Genomic DNA, 26,172 nt, shown 5'->3' with positions numbered 1-26,172 from the left:
AAAATATACTTTTTAACAGCCACTATAACAATTATTATAATAATTATAGGTATGTTATGTAAAATAAAGTGAAGTGGTTCAAAATAAAGTTAGGTTTTTAGTGCTTATGTATTTGTACTTATTTGAAGCTGAGCCATTGAGTGACAACAAATAATTATTACTTATTAATTAATTTATTATGTATTATTATTATAAGCTCAAAAAAACTATAAAAATGAATACTTAATTTTATAAAAACAAATAATATTTTAAGGAAATTATAATATTAAATAGGTAGGTAGTTATATTTTTCTTATCCATCAAACATTTTTAAATATTTTATTATTTTTAATTCAAATTAAAAATATGTATGCTTAATAAGTTTTATAGCGAAAACATTAATATTCTGACTTAATTTTTCTTACAGGTATTTTCAGGTAATAAGTCGAATCGGGATAATATTTATATCAAATTATTCCTAAAATATATTTACTTAACTTTCTTAGTATAAACACATATGAAATATTTAATGATAACACTCTTAACTTCTTATTTAATAATATTATAATATGAAATTATGAAAACATATTAATACAATATTATACCTACTTTATGTATCTTTACATACCTAATCAGCTAATCACCACTTTAATACATCTAATATAAATTATTGATTTGCATTTTAACTAGCCAAAACTATTTATGAATTATGATTTATGAAATAAGAACTACCTTTTATTAAATAAATTGTATTGTACGTTTATGATTGTGTTTAGAAATTTCTTTTAATATTTAATTTTTATAATTTAATCATGTTATATTATGCATAAAAAGCAATTTTTTTAATAGGTAATATTTCAATAATGTATATAATTGCTTACAATAAATATATGAAAAATCTAGTTTATTTTATTTTAATTCATCATAATATTATATTTACAAAACTGTAATAAAAACAACATTTTAACGCTTCTTCCAAGTAAACTTCCTTCTAGCTCTGGCTTGACCTGGCTTTTTCCTTTCTCTTCTCCTGTAGTCTTTTTGCAATAGACCCGCTAGAAAAACAAATAAAATATTGTATTAACAAATAAAACATTTTATAATACCAGAATATATTTACCAATTCGCATGCGTTCTACTGTTTCAGGATCCACAAAAGATCGCAAACTCCAAGAAATACCGAAACGAATTGCACCGGCTTTACCTGAAACTCCTCCACCTTTGACTGTTGCATGAATATCGACTTTGTCAACCATGTCCGTAAATAATAACGGGAACAATATCTAAAAATTAAAACATAAAATGAAATTGATATTATAGTGCATACAATATTATAAAAAATACTGTAGTTCAAAAATAAAAAGTAATATGTTAAGATCATTACTATATAGGTAATATAAATTATTAAAAATGTTTAAAAAATTGCCACATATCAAAAAGCTCATAATACTTAATAATTAAAATTTAGTTTTAACAAAATTATCTTCTTATTCGTTGTATAATCAAAAATTTAATATTTTGTTCTTTCCTATGATAGAAAAAAAACTTAACCTATGACCTATAATATGGAAGGGTCGAATCTATAAGTTTCGACATACCAGGTAAAGGTATTCAATAAAAAAAAAAAAATAGATGAAAAAATTCCTATCCGAATAAAATACGAGGCGGATATTTAAATTAAATATTCTTACATTGAAAGATACAGAGGGAAATAAACATGCTTAGTCCCATTTTATTCTTTAAAAGTACATTTATATTCAAATTATAATTTTTGGAATTCAAAGCACATTTAAAGACTATGTTTTAAGATACTTAAAACATCCTGTGGCGATATAAACTAATTTTTCAAATGAGAATTGCCATTAAAAAAAGTAGTTGAAGAAGTTCATGTCAAAAAAAAAAATAAAATTGTATTATCACAAGATAATCCTTAAACTTCATACAAGATCAAAGAAATTTAAAAAAATGGTTCTCAAATGGATATATTTTAAAAATTCGAAAATAAAAACTTGAAAAAATGTATAATAACAAGGAAAAATTGAAATGAGCATACGTATTTAATAGATCAGTATATTATTACGAAACAAGATAATTGATTGTGTTGAAAACTCTAAAAATTGGAAATCCTTGTCCTTCAAAAATACTTGTAAAAAACCACACTGGTTTTACAGAGTAAATCATTCTCGACACACTTATACATAGTGTTTAAACTCACATAAATATTAAATGAAATATATATTTTATAATCATAATATTTATTCGTAAGTAAAACTACATTATACTTTTTTTATTTCATAATTGAGGTAAATTTTACTAACTCTTCTTAATTTTTGTAAATTCGTAAAATAATACAAATTTTAATTAAAAAAAATACTTAAGAACGGTGTGAATAGGTAAGTAAGATCGTGGTATAAATATATTGAAATTAGTGTTAATACTTTTTAAATTTAATTGCACATAGAAATTTATAATTTAGATAAGAGTAGAATGTTTCGAGATCTAAAGAATATTAATTTTTTACTTAGGCTTAATTCTAGACCAACGTCTAATCTAGCCAAATAATTTTAAAAATAAAAGAATTATCTTAAATGCTAGGTGGAAATGTCTCTCCTACTTACTTGGCAAACATTCCAATCTTGGCATAAAAACTAAACTAATCCTTAATAAAACTCAACTGATGCCTATCTGGACATACGGCATCTAGCTATGAGGGCAGCAAAAAAAAAATCATATATATACAACATTTAAACCTTTAATCTATAGATCTTCGCATAATTACAAATGCTTAATTCTATGTTTCAAATCACACTTTTTATTTCGATTTATGAATTAACACAGTAAATGAAACTGCAAAAATATTGTATAAACGATTCCGCTCACAACTAACTATAACCACCTAAATCTCCGAATTTCAGGGTTTAATTCTGATGCCATTCCTGGTAATCTTCTTTGAAAGATAAAAATAAGGTGATGTCGAGATCTAAACCACAATTAAAAATTATAAAAAAAAATGTTAAACAAAGTTTTATGTAAAGTGTCATCATTGCGTGGCTTCTTTTTTTCACGCGTCTCATGTCAAAAATATTAACACACATGCTTATAGTAAATTAAATATTACAAATGTTTATTTTAAAATAATGAAAAAATTAAAATTAAAAAAAATTAATAAAAATTTAAAATAATAATATTTTAATAATAACAAAATATCAAAAATCGTTATTTTAGGTTGGAACAATCGAATTTGATTGAATTTTAAGCTTAAATGCTCATAAATTACTGTAGCTTTGTGTTAAATGTTTTTATAATTATTATTATTATTATTAAATCAAAAATAACATAACTAAGTAGAATTTTGTATGTAATGTTGAATCCTTAAATATAAAAATTAAAAATGTCATGGATTTTTAACTATAGCAAAGAAATTTGCAAATATTCGTAATTTTGACGAATTTCAAAAGAAGTGTTAAAGAACATTGTGAATGTAACCGGAAACTTCATAATATAAAAAATACAAGTGTTGAATGATAAACAATAATAATAATCATGACAATATATACAACCTCCATATTTCAACGTAATTTCCGGAATACTCATTATTGAATAATTTTCAGATGTTTGTAAAATAAATCGGTAACAAAACACCGATTAATCCTCTGATATAAATTTCACAGTTATATCTATTTACCAATTTGTTTAAGTTATTTATCATATTTGCAGCTCCAAAGATTGTTAATTTACTTAAACACATATCAAATCAGACAGGTTATATTATGGTCGATCTGGACATCGCACACATTTTATATAATATTAATTATAAATTTCATGACACGACTGCGCGAGTCAAGGAATAAGTACGCGGTTAAAATCAACGATTAATTCAGAGAATGCGAGACGCAAAAATTAAAAATTAATCGATTATTGGTACCTATATAGTCGCATACAGGGGATTCATTTATTAACGTATGTACCGTATAATACGCGTTGAATAGCAACAGTCGACCTTGACTTTGATTGTTAAAAACCAACAGGCTTACGTGCAAGGAATGTATTGCTATGGTACAGAATATAATATAATACTACAACGTTGCATAAAAACAATCGTGTGGATAAATTTTTTTTTATAATAATAATAATAATAATAATAATAATAGTTTAGACCATACAAAATCACGTTAGTATATTAATAATTATGATATACCTACTTAACGTATTAAGCGTTGAACCCTATTTAACCTACGCCGAAGCTCGTCGTATAACGTGTACATCGTAACAATGTAAAAATACGGTATTTTATACCTTACGTTATACGCGTATTCAACTTAATATTATATCGTGCATGTTAAACTACGAGTAGGTATGGTAAATTTATTTTTTATGTTATACACGTCATTTTATACAACATCTAACCTTATACTCGTAATATTCAAAATTATTTTATTTTAAAAACTATGGATATTATACTAACATTGCTCATATAAATGGAAATGCATTTATCACTGATAAAAATATTTCAAATTAACAAAAAAAGTCGATGAATGATAATTTTCTATCAATTTATAGATAAATATTAATAAATTAGAACCAACGACTAAAAAATAAAAACTTTAATAAACATAATCCAAAATGCTTGTGGTTTTTTTTTCATTCTGTGGATATACCAACAAAAAAAAATAATAATAATAACAATTAGAGCGCGGATATTAATGCAATTGCATATTATTTTCCTTTTACTTTTTTGGATTTTTGTTAGTTATCTTCACGAATTATAATAATTTGAAACTAATGGTGAATTTTTATTTTCATATTTCTGCATATTAATTGTTATTGCATATTTTTACAAAATTCGAAATGTGTTGCATGTTAAAGCAAAAATTTAAAAATAATTTTGTCAGCATTAAATAATAACCGGAGCGCGAATTTATATGCAATCGCTTATTATTTTCTTTTTCACTTTTTTAGGTTTTTTTTTTTTTAAGTTATCTTCACGAATCATAATAATTTGAATCTAATGGTGAAATTTATTTGTATATTTCTGTATATTTTTATAAAACTCGAAATATATTGCATATTAAAACGAAATTTCTTTATATACTTAGTTTATTTAAGTAATTAATTATTGTAAATTGTTTAATTTGTAAATTTTATATAAATAAAAAAAAATTTCTCGCATATTTTTATGATTTTTACTGAATATTATATGGCATATTTCGATACTTTTTTGGTGCATCTAATGTCATCCGTACTCTAATAATGATAAATAAGTAAACAAATAAAATAAAATGTTTAAATATTTCACCGTTGTACGAAATAATTCTATACGCCTATACACGGCCGAATTATGCGTATATATAATAAATAACGTTTGATACGAATTATTACACAATAATAATAATAATAATATTATGTAAAACAAAAAACTTAAATTAATAACAATAACAGTATGACGCGTAAATGAGCATAATATGTATTTAAATAATATGTTATCATACTGAGGTAGCTGCAGCAGTGCAGGAGACGCAGTCACGGTGCAGGATTCGCGCGTTACCCCGGTCACAAGAACACCGCCACGCGCATGATATATTATTATAATATTATAATAATAATAATATTATTATTTCGGTATTATAATAACAATAATTAATATTAAAAAAAATAATAAACAGCGACGAATAAAAACACCATAACAAATCGTACGAAACGGAGCGGAGCGGCGGGCGCGCGCGCGTGTATCTGGCCGACGGGATCGGGGAGGGGGGGCATAGAGGGAGATACGATCGCGTACCTACATAGTTCCGATAGCGGCCACGCTGTTGGCGTCCGTAGCACCGCGCGAGAGAGGCCACCGACCGAATATAATACCGTGCCGCCACCGCCGCGCACCGGACATTGGCGAGCGTGTCGTCGAAGAAGCCGAACGACGCGCGCGGGAACCCGCTGCACCGCAGCAACGGCGGCCGACTAAAAAACGCGCACGGAACGACCGTCGGGCCCGTGTCTTCCGACATCCGGTTCGCGAATTATTTTATCGTTCCGCACCGGAACGGTATACGCATTCGACCCGCACCGTCACCATGACCGGCAGGCATCACCTAGAAGTGGCTGTGCCGCTGGACAGGACCATCAGCCTGAACGTGCACAATCGGCACGGCGGCGCGGCGGCGGCATCGGCGACGGTGGCGACGTCCCGGTCCCCGTCGTCGCTCAAGGACCGGTGGTACAGCTTTCGGCACCGGCCGGGCGGCGGCGGCGGAGGCGACCAGAGGCGGCGGTCCAACGTCGAAGAGTTCTTGTTCATGGAGAGCCTGCCAGACGCGCCGGCCGCCGGTGGTCAGCCGTCCGCGGCCGGACAAGAAATCGAACTGTCCATAACCATACGGAAGGACACCATTAGACGCGACCTGATGGACTCGATGCGCACGTGCAACGGGCGGTTGCAGCTCATGGAGCTCGTGGAGCTCGACGAGTTCGATCCGGGCAGCGTGCATCCGTCACCCAACCAGAGCGAGCTGGACAGGCTGTTCTGCTGGGCCGTTTACATCGGAGCGCCGGCCGAGTGCTTGGACACGCTGCACGAGTGCGGCGCCAACTTGCACTATTCGCATTGCGGCAGCATCACGGCCGTACATTTGGCGGCCTTTATGGGAAACGCCGACGCGCTCAGGTACACGATATATTTTTATTATCCATAGCTTTCGGTCGTAATATATATATATATATTAAAGGAGATGCACTTTTTTTCGCCCTAGAGTAGTTTTCGATAAGACGTAAAAAAAAAAAGGGAGATTTGGCTTCTGCCCGTATAGAAATATGTAGATACCTAATCGTTTTAAACGACAAAAACATTTTGATTTTCAATCAATACATTATAAATTATAATACATAAAAGAGTTGTATGATCTCATACCACACAGCTAACCTGGTTTATATTGCAGTATTGTGCGATCCTAAATCCGTTTAATTCTCAGAATTTTGATTTATTCTCGAACAACTTAACTTTGTTTTTACATTTCGTAAGCTTTTCATTATAACGTACATTATTACAATAATTTTAAAATATTTAATAATTTTTTTATGCGATTTATTATACAAATCTGTTAACATAATTTTAAGGTATCGAACCTAACCACATTGATATATTGACTTAAAGTCATACGTTCATAGCAATATTATATGATTTATACGCAATAATTTTGTCAACAATTAATTCAAATTCGACCTACTAATGGAAAATAAATTACCTATAAAATAATAACATAATAATATAATTACCTATTTATTTATTAATATAAATTATTATAAAATATTCTTAGTTATAGATTGACACACATCGTTTTTCGTATACGATAATTTGTTAAATTTATACTTAACTACCTACTCGTCCTACTCCAAAGGTATTCTAAAAATCTACTACATAGTAAAACATGTTCTTTGTTAAAAAAAAATATATATATATTTGAGGTATGCTATAAATATTTATCATGAAATGTAAAAGAGATAACCAATCAATTATAGAAATGACATTTGAACAACGTGTTTATGAAAACATTTATCTATACAATCTGTCAACACGCCATGGAAATAAGTTATAGTTTACATAATATCGTTAAAATATTTTGGCAAGTTCTTTTTAATAATTAAATATAGACATAAAGTATATTAGTCTATTAATAAAAAATCCAGTGTAAGTACTAGTAATTAATGTTTTATAGTATGTATCCAATATCCATAGTATAGGTTAGCCATTTGTCCTAAATTTGACGAAACACTACTGTTTTCAGTACACAAGTGCCAATATATTTTAAATGTCAGTTAGGGCGTGAAAAAATACCGATTTCTAAAAATTAGTCGCATATAATAATAAATTAGTGTATACCGGCTATAATTAACAATTAAAATTATAAACGATTTAAAGCTATGTCAGTGATTTAAATAATCAGCTAATTTATGAAAATAATTTGAATTATTGAAAAACCATAATCATTGTATTATTATTGCAATTAATATTATAAAGTAGGTAGATTATAAATTATAATAGATTTGTCTTTGGTGAATCTATAAGATTATTTTTTCTTTATAATATTTTAAAATTATTTGATTTTTATAAAATAATTGTTTATGATAAATATAATCCCTACATAAATGACCAATCTAACTAAATTCCAAATACAAAATAAATACAATAGTAGATTAAAAATGTTAATATTATTATAAAAGTTTTAAAGTAAATTTTTAAAATTAAAATGTTATGTGTGTAAATATACATAAATAAATATTTTTTTAGATAAGTATGTTGGATAAAAAATGATTTGATCAATGTATAAGTATTCCCTAACAAAATAAAGTTTATGTACCATGACCAAAATTTTATGAATTCTAATTTAATAGACAGGTGTTCCGTTTGTCAATTATTATCCTGTGTAATATATACACCAGCCTCTGCATATATAATCCATAATATCATTTTATAATTATCATATTTTCAACATCAGTCTATTGTAAAATGTAGAACTTATCAAAAAAATTAGTCAATAAAAATCACCAACTTATATATTCCAAAAAATAAATAAAACTATTTAATAACCAAGATTCAATCAACTGAGATTCTGCTCTTACCTTTAAGTATTTCATAGACTAATAAAAATTGCATAGATAACATTGTAAAGCTTATATGTTCATTGTTAAACTCAAAGTTAAAAATTAATATTTAAATTAAATATTAAAAAACATAACTATGCTCAAAATCTAAAATCATATTTTACTTACAGGTGGCTCATAAAAAAAAAATGTGACATAGACACAATTCAAAGTGGATATACACCATTACATTCTGCTGTTATGGGCAATGCTTTAGAAACTACAAAAATTCTGATAGACCAGAGATGTAAGGTAACTGACACAGTATTACACTGTGCAGTACAAGCCAATTCTGTCGAATGTGTCAAGTACTTACTAAACATTGGTATAGATCCCAACTCTTTGGATACTAATGGAAATACACCCCTTCATTTAGCAGCAGACAAAGGATATACAGAATGTTTAAAACTTCTTTTAGCTAAAAGTAATAAAACAATAAATTTAAAATCTAAATCTAGACAATCGACGGCCTTACATATGGCGGCTGAAAATGGATATACAGAATGTGTTCAAATACTACTACATTCAGGATCTAGTCATACTGCAGTAAACAATAAAAATCAAACTGCTTTACACCTAGCTGCCAAAGCTCAATGCGCTGAATCTGTAGTTATATTATTAGAATTAGGAGCCGAAGTGAATGCTTTAGATTTAGATAAAAGAACAGCTTTGCATTCCGCTGTTTGTAAAGCTTTTTTGTCATTCCACGTGGTTGAAGTGTTGGTAAAATGGGGAGCAAATGTCAATATTAAAGATAGATATGGGTATGCACCACTTCATATAGCTGCATTAAATGAATTATCCCAATGTGTTGATTTCTTAATCATAAAAGGAGCTGACATAAGTTCTAGAACAGTAGGCGGAATGAGTGCCTTAAGCATAATAAACAGAAAAACACCCACAAGTATAAATACAATTAAAAAAAAATTTGACCAAGCAATTACATTAAACGACCAAGCTTCTGCCAAAGAAGTTGAACTAATAATGGATTTTCGATACTTATTACAAAATCCTAGTCAAGGAGAAATAATTTTATTACACACATTGGAAGAATGTGGTCAAAAGTCTATGCTTGAACATCCATTATGTAAAGCATTTTTATACTTGAAATGGCAAAAAATTCGTAGATTTTATTTTGTTCGTCTAGTTTTTGATGCAATTTTTGTTTTACTCTTAACCTCTTATGTAATGACAGCTTTAGCACATGACTGTTATAATAAGTCAAAAAATATCACAGACGACCAAGAAATATCTAATAGTCAAGAACTAAATGAATCAGAAACTCAAAATGCCTGTCGTCTGAACATGAATGTGTTCGATTCAAAATTAATAACACACATAGTTATAGAATTTGTTTGGTATATATTGTTGGTATTTACGATTATCATAATAATCAGAAAATTAATTGGAACAACAGGATTTACTTCAGTCAAACAATATTTTTTAAACATCACTAACATTGTTGAATGGTTTGTGGTGGCAAGTGTTTTTTTAACATCCTTTTTATATGGAAATAAAACATATGACTGGCAAAACCCTATTGGAGCATTTGCTGTTTTATTTGGATGGTCAAATTTAATGGTGATGATTGGCCAGTTACCTATATTTGGAACATATATTGCTATGTTTACCAAAGTTCAAAAGGAATTTGCTAAATTATTGCTAGCTTATTCGTGCTTGCTTATAGGATTTACAATAAGTTTTTGCACACTATTCCCTACATCAAATGATTTCAATAATCCTTTAATAGGTATAGCAAAAGTGTTAGTAATGATGACGGGGGAACTTGACATAGATTTGTTGTTGAAATCTGAAGAATCTCCAATAATTTTTAACATAAGTGCTTATATAACTTTTATATTGTTTATTGTATTTGTTACTGTTGTATTAATGAATTTACTAGTTGGAATAGCAGTTCATGATATCCAAGGTTTGCACAAAACTGCAGATTTATCAAAACTTGTAAGACAAACTCAGCTAATTCACTCTCAAGAACAAGCATTATTTCAAGGTTGTTTACCTAGACGCGTAATCAATTTTTTTAATTGGAGTGCAAGAGTTACACCATCAGCATATAGAGTGGTACTTTATGTAAAACCATTAAATCCTACAGAAAAAAGATTACCAAAATACATAATGGAAGATGCATTGAATATAGCAAGACAACAACGATTAAATACAGTTGACTATAAGCAAGCTATGTTAGAAAATAAAATGGAAAATAAGGCTTTAGTCGAAGAAATTAAACATCTAAAAGAAATTGTACAAAATCAACAAGATCTCTTATTACAACTTATAAACAAATCTTCATAAATATTCCTAGTCTAAATTTGTATTTGTTAATGAAATTTAACTATTATATTATGTACTATGTTACAACTTACATTTAAATATTATGTATTGATGTGTTGATAAAAGTATTTTAAAATATAACTTCATTATAATACTGAAGGGTAAAATGATCTTGTTATATTTGTCAAGAAAAATTACTTGATAATAAATCTTTACATGTCAAAAAAAAAAAAGGATTATTTTGATATATAAGGGTCATATTTTTATTCTCCTATGACATTTTCTCTTAACTCAAAACAATGCAATATGTCAATAGTTATTTATAGATAAATTGAGGTAATATTGATTTTACAATAAAATAATGTAATACGTAAATTAAATAACTTTTCTGTTCTCCTTTTACTAGTTAATAAACACTTGTGTCTTATTAAACATGTCTAAAATATAAAACTTAATTATCATTATAAATTATATTCTAATCATGCACACATCAGCAATTTCTTTTCAATAAGGACATATTATTTAAAATTTGTGAATACCACATTGTGAGTTTGAATTCTTAGTATTTGACGTTTATACATTATTTATAAAGTTAATATAAACAAAAAATAAGCCAGATCTTAGATTTATAGGATTTTGTCGGTAAAAATAAATTATATGCAATGTGTTTTTGACTACTGGTAAATAAACTAATTCCAAACACTTGGTGGTTCTTAAAAACAAATAGAAATGTCTGTTATTTATCCAATTAAATAAAATATACATACATGTATATAAGTATATTTTTTATATTTATACTTTTATAAATAGTAGATAAATAATCAAGAAAAATATTTGAGTTGTATTTAAATACCAAAAATGTAAGTAATTAAACTTAACTCAATCAGCTACATTTCCTATTAAATATATAACAATATACATTATTTCTCTTTTGTTATTTGATTTAATACACTTTTTAACGTTGACTTAAATTTTATTAGACAGCAAAATAACTGATATTCAAAATATGAATGATTGTATTAAATTAAATTAGACAATTTACCTGTTCTCTGGCTTGAATATCATCAAAAAATTCAATTCCTTTTCCATTTATTGATAGCTTGCCAGTTCCTGGATAATAAACTGTAACATCAGCTCTAGCATCCTTCCTTGGACAATCTAAAAATAAAAAATAAACATTTTAATGATTATACTACATAATATTTGTTAACTAATTACCCTTAACAGTAACATAGGCTCTTCCATCTTTTGTGTATTCAACCTTAAAATAAATTTTAACAATCATTAAATATGTTTAAGGTACATAAAAAATAAAATAATTACCGGTGCTGATTCAATGATAGCCTTAGTAGATATCATTGGTTTTTGATAATTAGAAATGAATTCCACAGATTTATACGAACATGGATGTTTTAACAAACGCTCAATTGCAATCACAAAATTTTTGTACTAAAATAGACGAAAACTATATAAATATACATGGTTTAAAAAATAAATAACAGTTTAATTTATTTAAAATTACACAATCACAATAAAATACTGGTTTTATACATTATACTAATTACTTTCTAACATACCATTTGCAAAATAATCTCAATAATTTTTTTATTCTTTTATTTAATAAATAATTGAAACCAAGCAGACCAATGACCGGGATGTTGAAAATTCAACTTTTTTTTTACTAATATTATATTTAAGTATTATATTTAAAGTTTATATTTGTATTAATGGTTAAAGTAATATAGTTATTTATTTTTAAAAAATAATTAGAACTGTGATTGATATCAAGTTATACTAAATAAATAACCTCTGGAATAAAATATAAAATAGATAATTTAAAATAGGTGACTATGGAAAGAATATAATAAATCATTAAAGTAGGTTATATTATTTGACATGTAATTTTAAATACAATTTGTATCTATTAAATCTCATTCATAATATTCAATTCATTTTTACTACAAAATAATTGATTTATTTATCATCATAATTAATATTTTTTCTCTAAGTATTTATTATCAAATGCATCAGAAAAATTAAGATTTATTTATTGAACTGATTCTAAATCTAGTAGCTTAAAGAAACAAATCATAATATACAAGGTATACAATTAATTATGTGATGATTATATGTTTTTATTATTATGTACACACTTCACATGTAATATTGCTAAATTTTTGTCCTATTACATGATTTTCAAATAATATTTGAAAGATATGTCTTTTCAGAAAGTAAAAAAATAAGAATCAAACCGTTATTGTATTTTGTATTAGGTCAAAAGGACCAAACCCATAAAAAAATATAAATATATTGAATATGAACCACCTTTACTAAAATAAATCATTTTTAAAAAATAAAAAATAATTTGTAAAACATTATTATTTTATTTAAATGGTGTAAGCAAAATTTAATAGTTATATTTGTAAATTTAAAACATTTTATTTTGTAATTTCAGCATATTTTAACATTTAGAGAATTATCTAAAAAGAAATTATAATTATTTTGTCAGAGAAAAATAATTGTACTATAAAGAAATATAATATAAATTGTTCACTAATTTTTTTGAAACATTTAGATATTTATTTATTATCTATGCTAATGATTTTTAATAGAATTCTAAATTAATAATCTTAGTTACTCAATCCTCTCGGATTGTAATATGCAAAATTTTATCAAACTGTTTATTATTAATAAAATAATAAAATTTTATTAAAAATTACCAAATCAAAACAGATTCACCTCAAACATAACAAATAATTTATATATTAAAAATATGATTTAACATATTTTACCTATAAATTTTAATTATAATTATTAAGTCTAGAATAATTTATATCTTTAAAAACAAAATATAACTATTAGTTTATAACGTAAATTATTTATGAATTGTTTTACTTCATGATCAGAGAGCTTTTCAACGGTTAATTTTTCCAAATCTTCTTTAGATAGCCATTGACTTCCTAATGATGTTCTATAAACAAATATAAGTTTTTAAAATAAATTAAATATTAGAACTGAATAATATACAATTGAACATACAGTTTTTTATCTGGATCTGGAAGTATATTGTTTTTTCTCAAGCTATCTTCAAACTTATTTAATTCCGATAATTTAGTAGCAATATTCTATAACAAAAAAAAAAAAAATAAATGAATTATAATTATAAGGATACCTCTTTTATTTTACAAATTTGATTAGTATATAAACAAAAATATTTGCTATGTTTTTTTAGATATTTTTGACAAAAGTTAAAATGATTAAATATTATGCCTCAAAATCTAGACATATATAAGTTATTTTCTGCATATTATTTGTTGTTTTTTTTTTTTATTTTTGCAAAAATAAATTTTTATATCACATTTGTTCATGAAAATTTAGTAACCTTATATTAAAAAGTGTGCGTGTATTTAAAAATTAATTATATGACTTACGTGTAAAATTAGATAAAAATTTGGTTTTCCTGTATAAAAAAAAACATGAAATGGTCGTCCAGACTCATCAAACTCTGCATCTTTTTTAGGTGGAAATACTTCACTTGGAGGTTTCATTAAAGGTCTTGCTTTTGGGTCATATAAGCCGGAAGGGAATAAATATTCAATAGCCACCTAAAATTAATAATAACATAAATACAGTTGGTAAATATTAAGATTATTTTTAAATAATTTGATTTAATTTTTTTATTTTAAAATTATACATTAAATTTAAGTATTAATAATTAGTTTATCCATAATTTTATTTCAGGGAGGAGACTAGTAAAAATATTGATTACTGTATACGTATTTTATACATTAATTAATAATAAGTTCATATTTTTTAATTACCAGATAATAACAAAAATTAATAATTTAATCAAGATTCTAATTTAAAATCACGTGTGGCATTATATGTTTTTATACTTGACACCATATTATTATGTTGGTTAGTGGTATTAAATATGTAAAATAACAATAGGAAACAATATTTTATGATAAATATTTTGAATTTATTTGTATATTTATTTTTGTTTCTTTAAATTAAAAGATTTGATCTTGATAAAAATAGTTTCAGATTTATTTTAAGTATTTATTGTTTTGGTAAACCATAATTTAATTTAATTTTTATATGTAGAAAAAACTGAAAATGTATGCTTTTGAAATTAACAAAATTTGTGTTATTATACATTCCATTCTATACTTTCAAAAGTAAAATAAATTTAATTATGGTTATAATATAAGTTATCAAAAAAAAAACACATGATTTTCTAAATCTAATATAACTTAAATTGAATAACACTACATGAAAGAGTCAACAATATCACTCTAAAATTATATCACACAATTTTTGTAACATCCTTAATATCTCTATCATAAATATACCACTAGATCATCATATCATAATATTCAAAAATAGTTTTGTACTGTTGTGAAGATTATTTAATTTTGCATTAGAAAATCTTAATAGAAAATCACTTGTCTACTTATCTAAAATAAACTGTTTTAAATTTTGTAATAAAACTTTCATTCAAATTATAAAATAGAATTTAACTTAATTATATCTAAAACACCTAAATACCTATTAACCTTTTATATCTATCAATAATTTTTTTTTTTTTATTTTTTTTTTTTAGTAATACAATATACATGAAAATATTTTAAGCTTTAAATTATATTAAAGTTAGGCCTTATAGATATATTATTGTATTCTATTTGACTAAAAATTAAATCAATATTTATAAAATTATCTTGTAAATCAAATATAACAATAAACTAACATCAATATCTGTTTGAGTAAATGTTTCTGGATCAACACCCATCATGTTAGCTAAATGACGTTTTCCAACATTGTATTCATGTGTTTGCTGTTCCATAAAGTTATCTGAAATATTATGTAATATAAATTTATCTTATGTTATAGAAAACAATAATTTTATACATAAATTAAGAAGTGTTTATAATATATTTTTAAAAATATTTGGATAACAAATATAAACATTTTTATTATAACACAATAACTAGAAATAATTTAATAAACTATGATAATTTTAAAATTTTAAATATTCATTAGGCAGCAGGTTTATTCATTGGATAATTCATTATTATAAGTATATATTATGGGTCATAGCAGGCTTGGTAAAATATATTTAATAGGCTTGTACTTTTATCAATTAATTACTTGTTAAAATTATAAATAATATTTTTAAAATAAAATATACAAAGTTATTCACCAAACATGCTTATCTTCATTTTTACTTTTAATAATAAATGTATTAAAATTTTTATTTTTGAAATTTATTTCAAAAGACTATTTTAATTTCTAAATATTTTTTGTATAATTTAAGAAGTATTCTAAGGTGATGCAAACCTATAGTTTTAAAAAAGAACCCCACTTTTTTGCTAAAAATTATTTAATGAATAATTCTTCAAATAGTAAAAAAAATTTTAGAATTTAAATAAATATTATAAAAAAGAAAAATGGAGGTAAACATGTTTGGTAAATTCACCTTCATATCACCAGTCAAATCAAACAAATTGAGTACACTTTTATGAATTTAAAAGTAAGTTGTTGTGTTCAGGCTATTAAATATTAAATATTATTTTTAATAACTTTAATTAAATAGATTTAAAAATAAAATTATTTTATATTTTTAAATGACTTTTTTTACTATGGTCTATGGGTAATTATTAGATAATAATTTAATATTACTTACTGTATTGTGTAGCTCTTTGAAGATATGCTCGCATAGCCAAGCTAGTTTTCTCTTCTACAATTTTCTTTTCAATAATTTCAACATTTGGGTCATCACTCCCCACATTGTTTAAACCATATGTACATCTAGGTACCTAATACATACATTTTAAGCTATAGAAATGATTAAGTATACTACTTTGAGTGATGGTATCATATATAATAATATTATGATGACCATCAATTTATAAGTATATTATATTATATAAACACTGTTATGTAAAAAGTGATCATATAAACATTTTTATAATTTTAAATTTGTATAACATTTAATTAAAATTAATATATTAAATGTCATTAGATCACTTTTTGTATGATGTCAACAGCCAACAATTTCTTTCAATTACAATATTTTGTAAAAATTTAGTATGATATATTTTAAAAATAATAAATAAACTTACAAAATTTGACAATATTTTTGGAGTATTGAATTTGTTTATGGTAACACTATTAAATAAACGTTGTAATGCAATCATGTTGAGAATTTGAGATTGTACTAAATAAATACTTTGTTACTTAACTAATTTTGGAATAAGAAGGCACATATTGAAAAATTAAAAACAAATTGTACTAAAAAATATAATTTAATTACAACTAAACTCAAATTAAAATAATAAATTTCTAAAAAAAATTAAATATCCACATCTGGCAATTATCTCCACATTCCAACTGGAGCTTGTGCTCATGTACTATAGTATATTGTAGACTATAAAAAAATAGGTATAAAATATAAAGTGTGACTTGCCGCAAGGCTTATCAATTGTTATCATTTAAATACACAGAATACAGATATTATACGATTATACTAGACAAGGTACTCGCGTTATCGTGCGAAGCTGAATAATTTATTCCCGCCAATTTCGTGGTTAATTAAATTTGTTTTCAGTTATTCGTCAAAAAATGGTTATAGTAAAAATTTTACGGCTAGAATGCTTTGGTCATTCATGTACATATCGTCTAATGAAATGTTCGAATTCGTGCAACAACTGTGAACCTAACGGTGATGAATATATGACGGTTGGTATTTTAAAAGATTTAACTGTAAAAATCCCAAAACCAATAAATTATGATCCATGCACACAAAATCAAAAAATACTACAAGAAACATCCGAAGATTCCATTTCCTCTTTTGAAAATTATAATTATTCAATTAAATCGTCATTAGAAACATGTAGTGTGATATATTTTCTGGTTATTTAGCTAATAAATGTTTTGAAAAAAAATAAATGCGAGATTTGTCGATTAGATTTAATTACGTAACAAGATCTAAATGTTAGCAATCAGTTATTAATTTTGCACAAACAATATGATCACATTGATAAAAACTATGGTTTGAAATATCTATCGAAAGAATTAGTTGAAATTACAACTATATGTTTATTGCTTAGACATTTTTAATTATAATACTTTTTACTATATTCAAAGTGACAAATTGATTCTGAATCATCTAATGAACATTGCAACAAAAAAATATAAATAAAAAATATTCAATCCTGATAAATTCAATATGCAATACTCATTATTTATATGTACCTAGGTACTTGAATTTTTGTGTTATACAAAAATTTACAAAGAGTGTAAATTGAAAAATATAAACATTGGAAATAGATCATATCAAAATGCAGACAAATTGCAGGTATTACAAAACAAATAAGTTACAATTTTATATATTTTTAATAATTAATAATATACATATATTATACTTATATACCTTTATATTTTTTATATTTATTAGTACAAAATATAAATTATTAGTTGCATTATTATTTAACGAATTTAAAATGGTAATTCCTTTTTAAAGTTTACCTACTTCATTACTTCTTTTTGTTTCTAGTTCAATTTTGATGATAAATTAAATTATTTGAATTTTTTGGGTAATTTAAAACTGAGGGGATAAATATGGCTTAGGTACTTGTTAATAAAGTTGTAACATTTCACAATTTTTTTATGAAAAAAAAATGTATAAATTGGTCAAAATTATATTATAATTAATAATATAAAAGAATTAGCCTGCATGGGATCAATAAATCCCCGTCAAGACAGAAACATCAGAAACGTATTAAAAGCCAATTAACCTTAAATTCAAAATTGCACTTGATCATAATTATGGCGGCGAGAATAAAATATGAATTTAATAGTATTGTGATAGTATTGTTGGTTTATATCGCCACCTACCGGAAGTTTCACTGTTCATCGTCGAAAAATCGTCTACATAGTGAGCAATCTTGAATCTATAGTATTCATAATCAAAGCTATTACACATTGACATATTGTGATAAAAATGTTGAATTAGTTACTTATACTATATTATTTCACATAATTAAATTCATAAATGATTAATTCAGTTCAATATATACATAAAAACAATGTATTTTATTTTTTATACATTTATATATATGAAATGAAATTGAATCAATATAAATTTAAAATTAATAAACCTAGATGGCGTATAGTATACACTTCTTTTGAATTTGATAAGAATCTCCGTTACTCTAAATATTTTATCAATGTTACTAATATTAAATTTACTGTTTAGTATTTAATAATATAGTTATAGTAGTAACTAGTATTAGTTAAGTTACTAACTTACTCTCATCTGATGTCTGTTACTATTTGTACTAAGTATTAGTTATTGACCAGTTAAGTTAGTACTATCAGTACCAAAATACTAAATTGCAAACTATCAAATAATGACTAATACTTTTAAAATTATATTTAGTGTTTACTATTAATTGTTACTTGTCAGTACTTTTAATTTTGCTCTTAGTGACTTATGGGTTGTGATAATTCTTTTTCTTCCTTTTATAATGTTTTAGTGCTTGGAAGTGCATTAGTAAAGTTTCACTATTCTTCACTATTGTTTAATATCTGTCCAAAGTATCATCTATCAGCTCTTATTTGTATTTAATTTTTTTTTTTTTGATATTCCAGTTAAAAATATTAATACCCTTAATTAATGAGAAGTTTATTTTTTATTTTTAATTCATTAAATTTGTAGGTTTTTAATTTTAAGGAACAAGAATTTGTACATTTTCTATACTGAAATCTATCAAAAGTCATTTTTTAAAGTAAGTGATAATTTTGTTTTGAGATGAAAAGATTATAGTTAAATAGATACCTATTCTAAAAATTTATTGATATACAATTTAAGTTATTATTTAAATATGAATATTAAAAAAATATTTTTGTTTAGTATACTAAAATGTCGCAAGATTATACTGAAGATAATAAAACGAAAAAATCTCCAGTTAAAAAGGTAGATAAAATATTTAATATTAGTATTCATTAATTTTATTTATATACAATTTTTTAAAAATAATAAAATTAGGTAAAAGATGATCGAAAACAATTTGGTTCCAAAAGATTGCCAATAGTTTTAGCCAAACGTGATGGGTCAATTGAACGAATTCATGAACCTGAAAAGTGTCATTCGCAACCAACAATATTAATCAAACCTCGAGATACAGAAAATAGATCTCTGTCACCTACTCAGAAGTGCATTCCTCAAACCATGTAATTATTTATATTTATTATCTTTTACTTATAAATCTAATGGATTTTATTTGTTTTATACATTATCTTAATTTATCTTTTTACTTTTTAATATATTTTGACCATTAGCAAATTTAGATTTTGAACAAAACAAGGTTTATCATAGGAAAAGTGTTTTTTATGATTTAAGTGTCTACCATTACCTAGTAAAATTAGTAAAATTGCTTTAAAAGGTTAATGCCTTAATGTGAACTAATTATTGTTTGAGAGTTATAAATAGATAGCTTAAAATCTATTTTCTTAATTGCTAAAACTTTTTGAAGTTTACTCAATATAATTTTTTGAATAAAACTATTTTATCATTAGATTACAATATATATATATATATTCTATTAATCCTTATTCTATGTGACTATTGTAACTATAGTCACAATTATTTAAATTAATAATTATCATTGATTTTTTTTTTTTTTTTTTTTTTACTACCTATTTCTTATTTAAATATTTTAGTACTAAAAAGGAAGAACCTTATCAACCATGTTTACAAAAATCAGGAAATGAAGGTAAATTAATTACTTTGCTTTTATTTAAAAAATAATAATCAACTATTATTAGAACAAGTACAACCTCAAACTGAAATGAAAGCTCCAATTAAAGTTATTGATGATTATATGCAATTTATCAATGAAGGTTTAAGTAATTATTTACTTGATCAAACGGATTTCTTAGTTATTGGCTGTCTGGGACTTCAAGGTGTGGGAAAATCTACACTAATGTCTGATATTGCAAACAAGTACATTTTTATACATTTTTTATACATTTATATTAATGTTTTATAATTTCATAAATTATTATATGATAATTTGTAACTAAACATTTTGTTTTTGATTTTCAGGCCAAATTTATTTACAGCTTCCACTTCTGAATATCTAGAAACGACACAAAACTGTACTACTGGTATTGATGCTTATATTACTAAAAACAGGATTATTTTATTGGATTGTCAACCAATATTATCATCATCTGTTGCCTATTCAGCAAGCCATAAACGATTGGGTCAATCAATAGATCCATCTGGCTTACTAGTTGATAATGAAATGATATCGTTACAGTTGGCTGCGTTTTTATTATCAGTATGTCATGTAGTGTTATTGGTGCAAGATTGGTTTTTTGATCCCAATTTATTTAAGTAAATTAATTATTTAGCTAAAATTATAATTATTGTTGTTTATTATAATAAATATTTTATTATTTCTAGAATATTGCAAACAGCAGAAATGTTAAAACCGGCGATGCCTACTTCACATCGCAATGAGGAACTAATAGAATATTTTCCTCACATTGTATTTGTTCAAAACAAATCATTTTATTCTGATTTTAGTATTGAACATATTAAAATAGTGCAAGTATGAGTTAAAATTTTTAAAATCTTTTAAAATGTGTTTGAACAAGACATTTTTTCAGCATGTTTATACTCAATTATTTGTTCGATCTCGTTTACACATCCAAAGTGGAATTAGTATTGCAAATGGCAATGTTATAAGTGAATTAAACCAATTTAACTGTGGTGAACCGATTAATTTATTTGTATTGGCCAACAGTGAAAAGGATAATAATGCTGGTATGTTTTATATTCTATAATAATTAATTTTTATATATATATATATATATATATATATTATTTTTTATTATAAAATACATTTACAATCTGTATACACATAATAATACAATGAGTAAATGTATATATATCTATATTTTACTTATTGTAACTCAAGTTTTTGATATATGAAGTAAATTTAGTCATAGTACAAAATACTTAGTGTTACAAAAGTATCATTGATCAGTGTGCAATATATTTTTATGGTATCAATATATATATATATATATGCTTAAAACAAATATTATAGATTATTGCATTAGTACTTATTACTTGGTAGTATTTAATAAATATTTTATCATTTTCTAGAAAAAAATGGTTATCATAAAATGCATCCAGGTCAACCAATTTTAATGCGAGAATTCAGAAAACAACTACTAGGATTACCAAAATCACCTCTCACACACACCCAATTAACAGAAAAAACATGGTAAGTTTAAAAAGTAGGTGATTTATACATTAAAGAAACACTCAATTTATGAAAAAATATAATATTCCTAAATAGAATTATTAATATAATTGTTTTGGAAGGTATTATCTTAAGACTTGGCAAGTATAATGTAGTGTATTTTAGCAGGGCAGTCTTAGATATTTTGCAGATCAATTCATTATTAAAATTTACTGCCTTTTAAATTATATTGCTTTTTCATACAAATAAATTAAAATAAATCAAAATTCTTCATTAAGTATTTTTTTTTGCTTTACTATCAAACCCATTTTATAGCATCAATTTTATTAATTTTTTTCTATCAAACCATGTCTAATTGATATAGCTAATTCATTTAATTTAATCTTGAAAATGATAATTGTATTTTCATTATTTTTATTTGTTTGTACTACCCTTGCTCATTGTCTTTATTACAATGTTTCTTGAAGGTTTCTAAGATAGCAATTGCCAAATTAGATATTTAATATTTAACAAGAATATACATATGTATATAAAAACATAAATTTCATATTATGCACCTTATGTATCTATTGTTGAAATGTTGCTCCTAACTATCCACTTAAAATAGTAGACACTGTTATTATTAAAATTGAGTGTAATAATAAATAGTTCAGAGTATGAAAATATAATTAATGTTTTAACTGGAGTACTTTAGATTTATATTAGAAAAGTACCAATTAGTAAAATATAAAATATTAATGTTTTAAAGTGATCATTATTTGGTTAAAAATTAAATATTTAGAAAAACTGAAAAACACGTGTTCTTTATTAAAATTAATATTTTTATATAAGTTAATTTATTATTAAAGTATCAGCAGCGTATCAGAAAAAATAATTATTAATTACTGTTGTCTATTTGTAAAATGACAGGTGAAACAATAAAGTTAATGTTTCTAATGAAACAATAGCTTATTTATCAAATTCACAATTTTCTTGGCAAATATTTTTTTTATTTATTAATACAATACTAGTGCATTAATAAACTAACTACATTTTTAATATCAAATTTGTTTTTCATATGAAAAGATTTATCATTTAATCTAATTAATTAAACATCCATTACAGTGACCAACTCAATGACAAGGTTCTCAAAATAAACTAAATCTAGCAATGATTTTCTTTCTTATGCTTAAATTATACTTGATCATTGTATTTTGGATTTTATAAAAAAAAATATTTAGTACAATTTTTAATTAAAAGTACTTGTATTTATTATATAGAATTGAAAATCATTATTACTTAAATACGATCTAAAAAGTAGTTTTAAGATAAATATTAAAAGTAATATAAATATAATTAATTGTATGACTTAACACTAATTTTTAATATTTTCACAGGTTTCACTATTGTGCCAAAGTATGGGATTTAATAAAAAAAAGCCAATTCTTTAATGAGTATAACAGACTTCAAACATAATTTTTTACAGAATTTAATGTTTGTAACTAAAAGATTTATGAAATATAATTAATGACCAAAAATGTAATGTAAATATTTTGTTATACAATAAAGTATAATTGTAGTTAGTTACGAAAAATGTATTTAATTTAAACTTTTATAGATTTCAGCTTACGATTAAGCTCTTCAAATTTCAATACTTTTCTTATGAAGAAATCACCATAGCGATGAGCAACTTTAGTATCCGCAATATGTATCATATCACGATCAATATAAAAGTCCAACTAGAATATATAAAATTTCAAATTATTAAAAAAATATAAATTATAATCAAAAATAAAAACTATGATCTAACCTCAGATCCTGAATGAAAGTATCCATCTAATCCAGATGCACCTTTATTCCATACAACATTTTTCATTTTGTGTTTAAAACACAGTAAATGTTTAGTCAAGTTTTCTTTATCATCAGTAGCTTCATTACTTTCATGTTGGCCTTGTTGTCCTTGTGCCATAAATGTCACTAATTTATTAATTGGCAGAGTTGTGTATAATTTCAAATAACTGTAAAAGTATAAAGTATTTGAATTTTTAATAGTTTAATAATAGAAACAATAAGTAATACTCAGTTGATAAGAAGAAAAAAGCATAACATTTTTGATAACTTTTATACCTGCGAATTGTGGGCAACATTTTCTGTTGTTTAACTTCAGACATAAAAACAGAGGTTTGATATTTTACTGCTTCTTTAACTGAATCTTCAGCTGGATCCATTGACAAGAATTTAGGACAAGCTAGTTGGAAACAGTTTTCAAATTCTTGTAAATCACCATACTGCATTTTAAACATTCTATCAGTATAGTTCTTTTCGCGTAATACTTGCTGGATAGACTCATCAACACATTGTGGATGTAACACTAAACACATAGCTAACAATGTGTACATTTGATCAGTCTGTTTGTTAATCTGGAAAACACATAAAAAATAAACAATATAAACTACTTTAGTGTGTATATAACTAATATTACTTGATCATTCTGATATGTACGAGTTTGGAAAAGCTGTTTTGTTCTTTGAATATACAACAAAATTGAACTAAATGTTCGAATTGCATCAGAATAACGACGCATCATCATGTAAGCAAATCCAACATAGTAAGCTGTAGAAATGTGGCATGCTGGTACTGAACTATATGCGTTCTAAAAGTTATATCATTCATTAAATTAAATAAATCTTCAGATTAGTAAATATATAGTAGTATACCTTTTTATGCATATCAATATTTTCCAAAACCTTTATTGCTAAATAATAATCTCCAAAAAGACTATGTAAGCGCAATAGTCCAATCATTGAGTAATAGCCCAACATTTTATACAAAGAATGACGACCAAATTCTCCAGCTACAGAATCTGGGTCTCCCCCACTAGCAGAAACTTCCAGTTGTAGTTTGATATTGGATTTATTAATGAATGAATGTAATACATTTAAAACCAACAATACATTCCATACTTCATTATTAGAAGCAAGCATTTCAATTTCATCTTGTGATTTACGACTACGAGATCGAAATTGAGTAAAGGATTGGAACTGATAAACAAACTCATCAACAAGCTCCCATAACCACTGGTCAGGTAATTCTAATGGTACTGGAGTCTCACATGCTATAAATTATTATTATCAATTAACTTGTTTTATTTAATAGTTCAAACAAACAAAATTTGCTTACTAAAGATATAATTGAATAGATCACAATAATTGTAAAATGATCCAAAACGTTGTTTTGTTGAAGGTCCATTCTGTACACGAGCAAAAATATGTCGATAATACAGTTCTTTGTATAGCATCAAAAATGTCTGAAAATTAATTGAATTAAAGACAATAGATGTAATACTAATAATAATAAATTTTATAATACTTTATCATCATCCATAATGGTACGGACTTCTTTATCACTAGGCCATGGAGATTTGTCATAATATTGATCAGATAATTTTGGAAACCTTAATAAAAAAAGTTAAAAACTATAAAACTAAATACAAACAATATTTAAACAATAAACGTACGTATTTTCATATAAATTTTGCATCTCATACACCATTCCTTCATTAATGGCGTTCCTGAAGTAAAGTAAAAATTTCTTGATAATCTCATGCATTTTGGGTTCGTACAGATCAGCATCACTATATCTGTCATCGTTATAATTATTGTAGTAGGTATCACCATCATATTCCGTCTACAAATATTAACAATAAAATAATTTTAAAAAAACGACATAATTTCAGTTAACAAAGGTTTTTATAATTTGTACCTGATCGTATTCCATTGTTACTTTGAATGTTACTAAGATTAACGATACAGGAATATAAGACTAAGTCTTTGAGAAAATAATCACAACAGATCAAGAACAATTCCGCAAGATATAATATTTTTTAGAATTATTAGAAATTAGAATAAGTTCTGAAAACTATAAGCGAAAAATTGTTAAATGACAACATAACACCAAATATACTTAACCTAGAAAAAATCGTCACGAATGCTTATGATGGTGGTGT

General features: G+C 25.1%; 4 protein-coding genes across 6 annotated transcripts; 2 read left to right on the top strand and 2 right to left on the bottom strand.

The window, feature by feature from the left end:
* Positions 1-877: 877 nt before the first annotated feature.
* Positions 878-17,349, bottom strand: LOC112601939 (28S ribosomal protein S9, mitochondrial). The gene is made up of 11 exons (XM_025349837.1): positions 17,031-17,349; positions 16,592-16,724; positions 15,656-15,759; positions 14,337-14,510; positions 13,945-14,030; positions 13,801-13,876; positions 12,229-12,354; positions 12,124-12,166; positions 11,948-12,063; positions 1,100-1,262; positions 878-1,034 (listed from the first exon to the last, which is right to left on the bottom strand). Exons 1-11 carry the CDS (start codon positions 17,103-17,105, stop codon positions 943-945), a joined length of 1,188 nt encoding a protein of 395 aa, XP_025205622.1. The 5' UTR covers positions 17,106-17,349; the 3' UTR covers positions 878-942.
* On the top strand, positions 5,855-10,984 carry LOC112601931 (transient receptor potential channel pyrexia). Its single transcript, XM_025349823.1, has 2 exons — positions 5,855-6,640; positions 8,745-10,984. Exons 1-2 carry the CDS (start codon positions 6,051-6,053, stop codon positions 10,924-10,926), a joined length of 2,772 nt encoding a protein of 923 aa, XP_025205608.1. The 5' UTR covers positions 5,855-6,050; the 3' UTR covers positions 10,927-10,984.
* A 1,842-nt stretch (positions 17,350-19,191) lies between the features above and the next one.
* LOC112601937 (protein SMG9) lies at positions 19,192-23,710 on the top strand. 3 transcript variants are annotated; one of them, XM_025349833.1, is made up of 11 exons: positions 19,192-19,273; positions 19,628-19,697; positions 19,823-19,885; positions 19,958-20,142; positions 20,632-20,684; positions 20,737-20,914; positions 21,017-21,310; positions 21,380-21,527; positions 21,586-21,742; positions 22,088-22,208; positions 23,564-23,710. In XM_025349833.1, the coding sequence occupies exons 3-11, from the start codon at positions 19,832-19,834 to the stop codon at positions 23,640-23,642; spliced, it is 1,269 nt and encodes a 422-aa protein (XP_025205618.1). In that variant the 5' UTR covers positions 19,192-19,273; positions 19,628-19,697; positions 19,823-19,831; the 3' UTR covers positions 23,643-23,710. The 3 variants fall into 3 exon arrangements, with proteins under 3 accessions (XP_025205618.1, XP_025205620.1, XP_025205619.1); XM_025349835.1 differs by lacking the exon at positions 19,192-19,273 and adding an exon at positions 19,520-19,529; XM_025349834.1 differs by lacking the exons at positions 19,192-19,273; positions 20,632-20,684; positions 20,737-20,914.
* Positions 23,705-26,118, bottom strand: LOC112601934 (eukaryotic translation initiation factor 3 subunit L). The gene is made up of 9 exons (XM_025349828.1): positions 25,929-26,118; positions 25,684-25,853; positions 25,536-25,620; positions 25,347-25,473; positions 24,884-25,281; positions 24,649-24,819; positions 24,294-24,586; positions 23,977-24,184; positions 23,705-23,905 (listed from the first exon to the last, which is right to left on the bottom strand). Exons 1-9 carry the CDS (start codon positions 25,941-25,943, stop codon positions 23,771-23,773), a joined length of 1,602 nt encoding a protein of 533 aa, XP_025205613.1. The 5' UTR covers positions 25,944-26,118; the 3' UTR covers positions 23,705-23,770.
* Between the last annotated feature and the right edge of the window lie 54 nt (positions 26,119-26,172).

Source organism: Melanaphis sacchari, unplaced genomic scaffold, assembly GCF_002803265.2.
Source record: "Melanaphis sacchari strain LSU unplaced genomic scaffold, SCAv2.0 Contig7_pilon_pilon, whole genome shotgun sequence".
Classification (NCBI taxonomy): Eukaryota; Metazoa; Arthropoda; class Insecta; order Hemiptera; family Aphididae; genus Melanaphis; species Melanaphis sacchari.
The sequence above is the reverse complement of the archived record's forward strand: the minus strand, read 5'-3'. Positions and strand labels throughout refer to the sequence as shown.

What these genes read in the sequence shown, in the direction of transcription:
- LOC112601931 (XM_025349823.1), top strand. Translation starts at nt 6,051, where the DNA reads ATGACCGGCAGGCATCACCTAGAAGTGGCTGTGCCGCTGGACAGGACC. An exon ending in GGAAACGCCGACGCGCTCAG is followed by an intron (nt 6,641 to 8,744) that starts GTACACGATATA and finishes TTTTACTTACAG; the next exon opens with GTGGCTCATAAAAAAAAAAT.
- LOC112601939 (XM_025349837.1), bottom strand. Translation starts at nt 17,105, where the DNA reads ATGATTGCATTACAACGTTTATTTAATAGTGTTACCATAAACAAATTC. An exon ending in CAAAAATATTGTCAAATTTT is followed by an intron (nt 16,725 to 17,030) that starts GTAAGTTTATTT and finishes TGTATGTATTAG; the next exon opens with GTACCTAGATGTACATATGG. An exon ending in CCAGATCCAGATAAAAAACT is followed by an intron (nt 13,877 to 13,944) that starts GTATGTTCAATT and finishes ATTTGTTTATAG; the next exon opens with AACATCATTAGGAAGTCAAT.
- LOC112601937 (XM_025349833.1), top strand. Translation starts at nt 19,832, where the DNA reads ATGTCGCAAGATTATACTGAAGATAATAAAACGAAAAAATCTCCAGTT. An exon ending in ACAAAAATCAGGAAATGAAG is followed by an intron (nt 20,685 to 20,736) that starts GTAAATTAATTA and finishes AACTATTATTAG; the next exon opens with AACAAGTACAACCTCAAACT. An exon ending in AACATATTAAAATAGTGCAA is followed by an intron (nt 21,528 to 21,585) that starts GTATGAGTTAAA and finishes ACATTTTTTCAG; the next exon opens with CATGTTTATACTCAATTATT.
- LOC112601934 (XM_025349828.1), bottom strand. An exon ending in ATGTTGCCCACAATTCGCAG is followed by an intron (nt 24,185 to 24,293) that starts GTATAAAAGTTA and finishes ATACTTTTACAG; the next exon opens with TTATTTGAAATTATACACAA. An exon ending in ACTTTCATTCAGGATCTGAG is followed by an intron (nt 23,906 to 23,976) that starts GTTAGATCATAG and finishes TATATATTCTAG; the next exon opens with TTGGACTTTTATATTGATCG.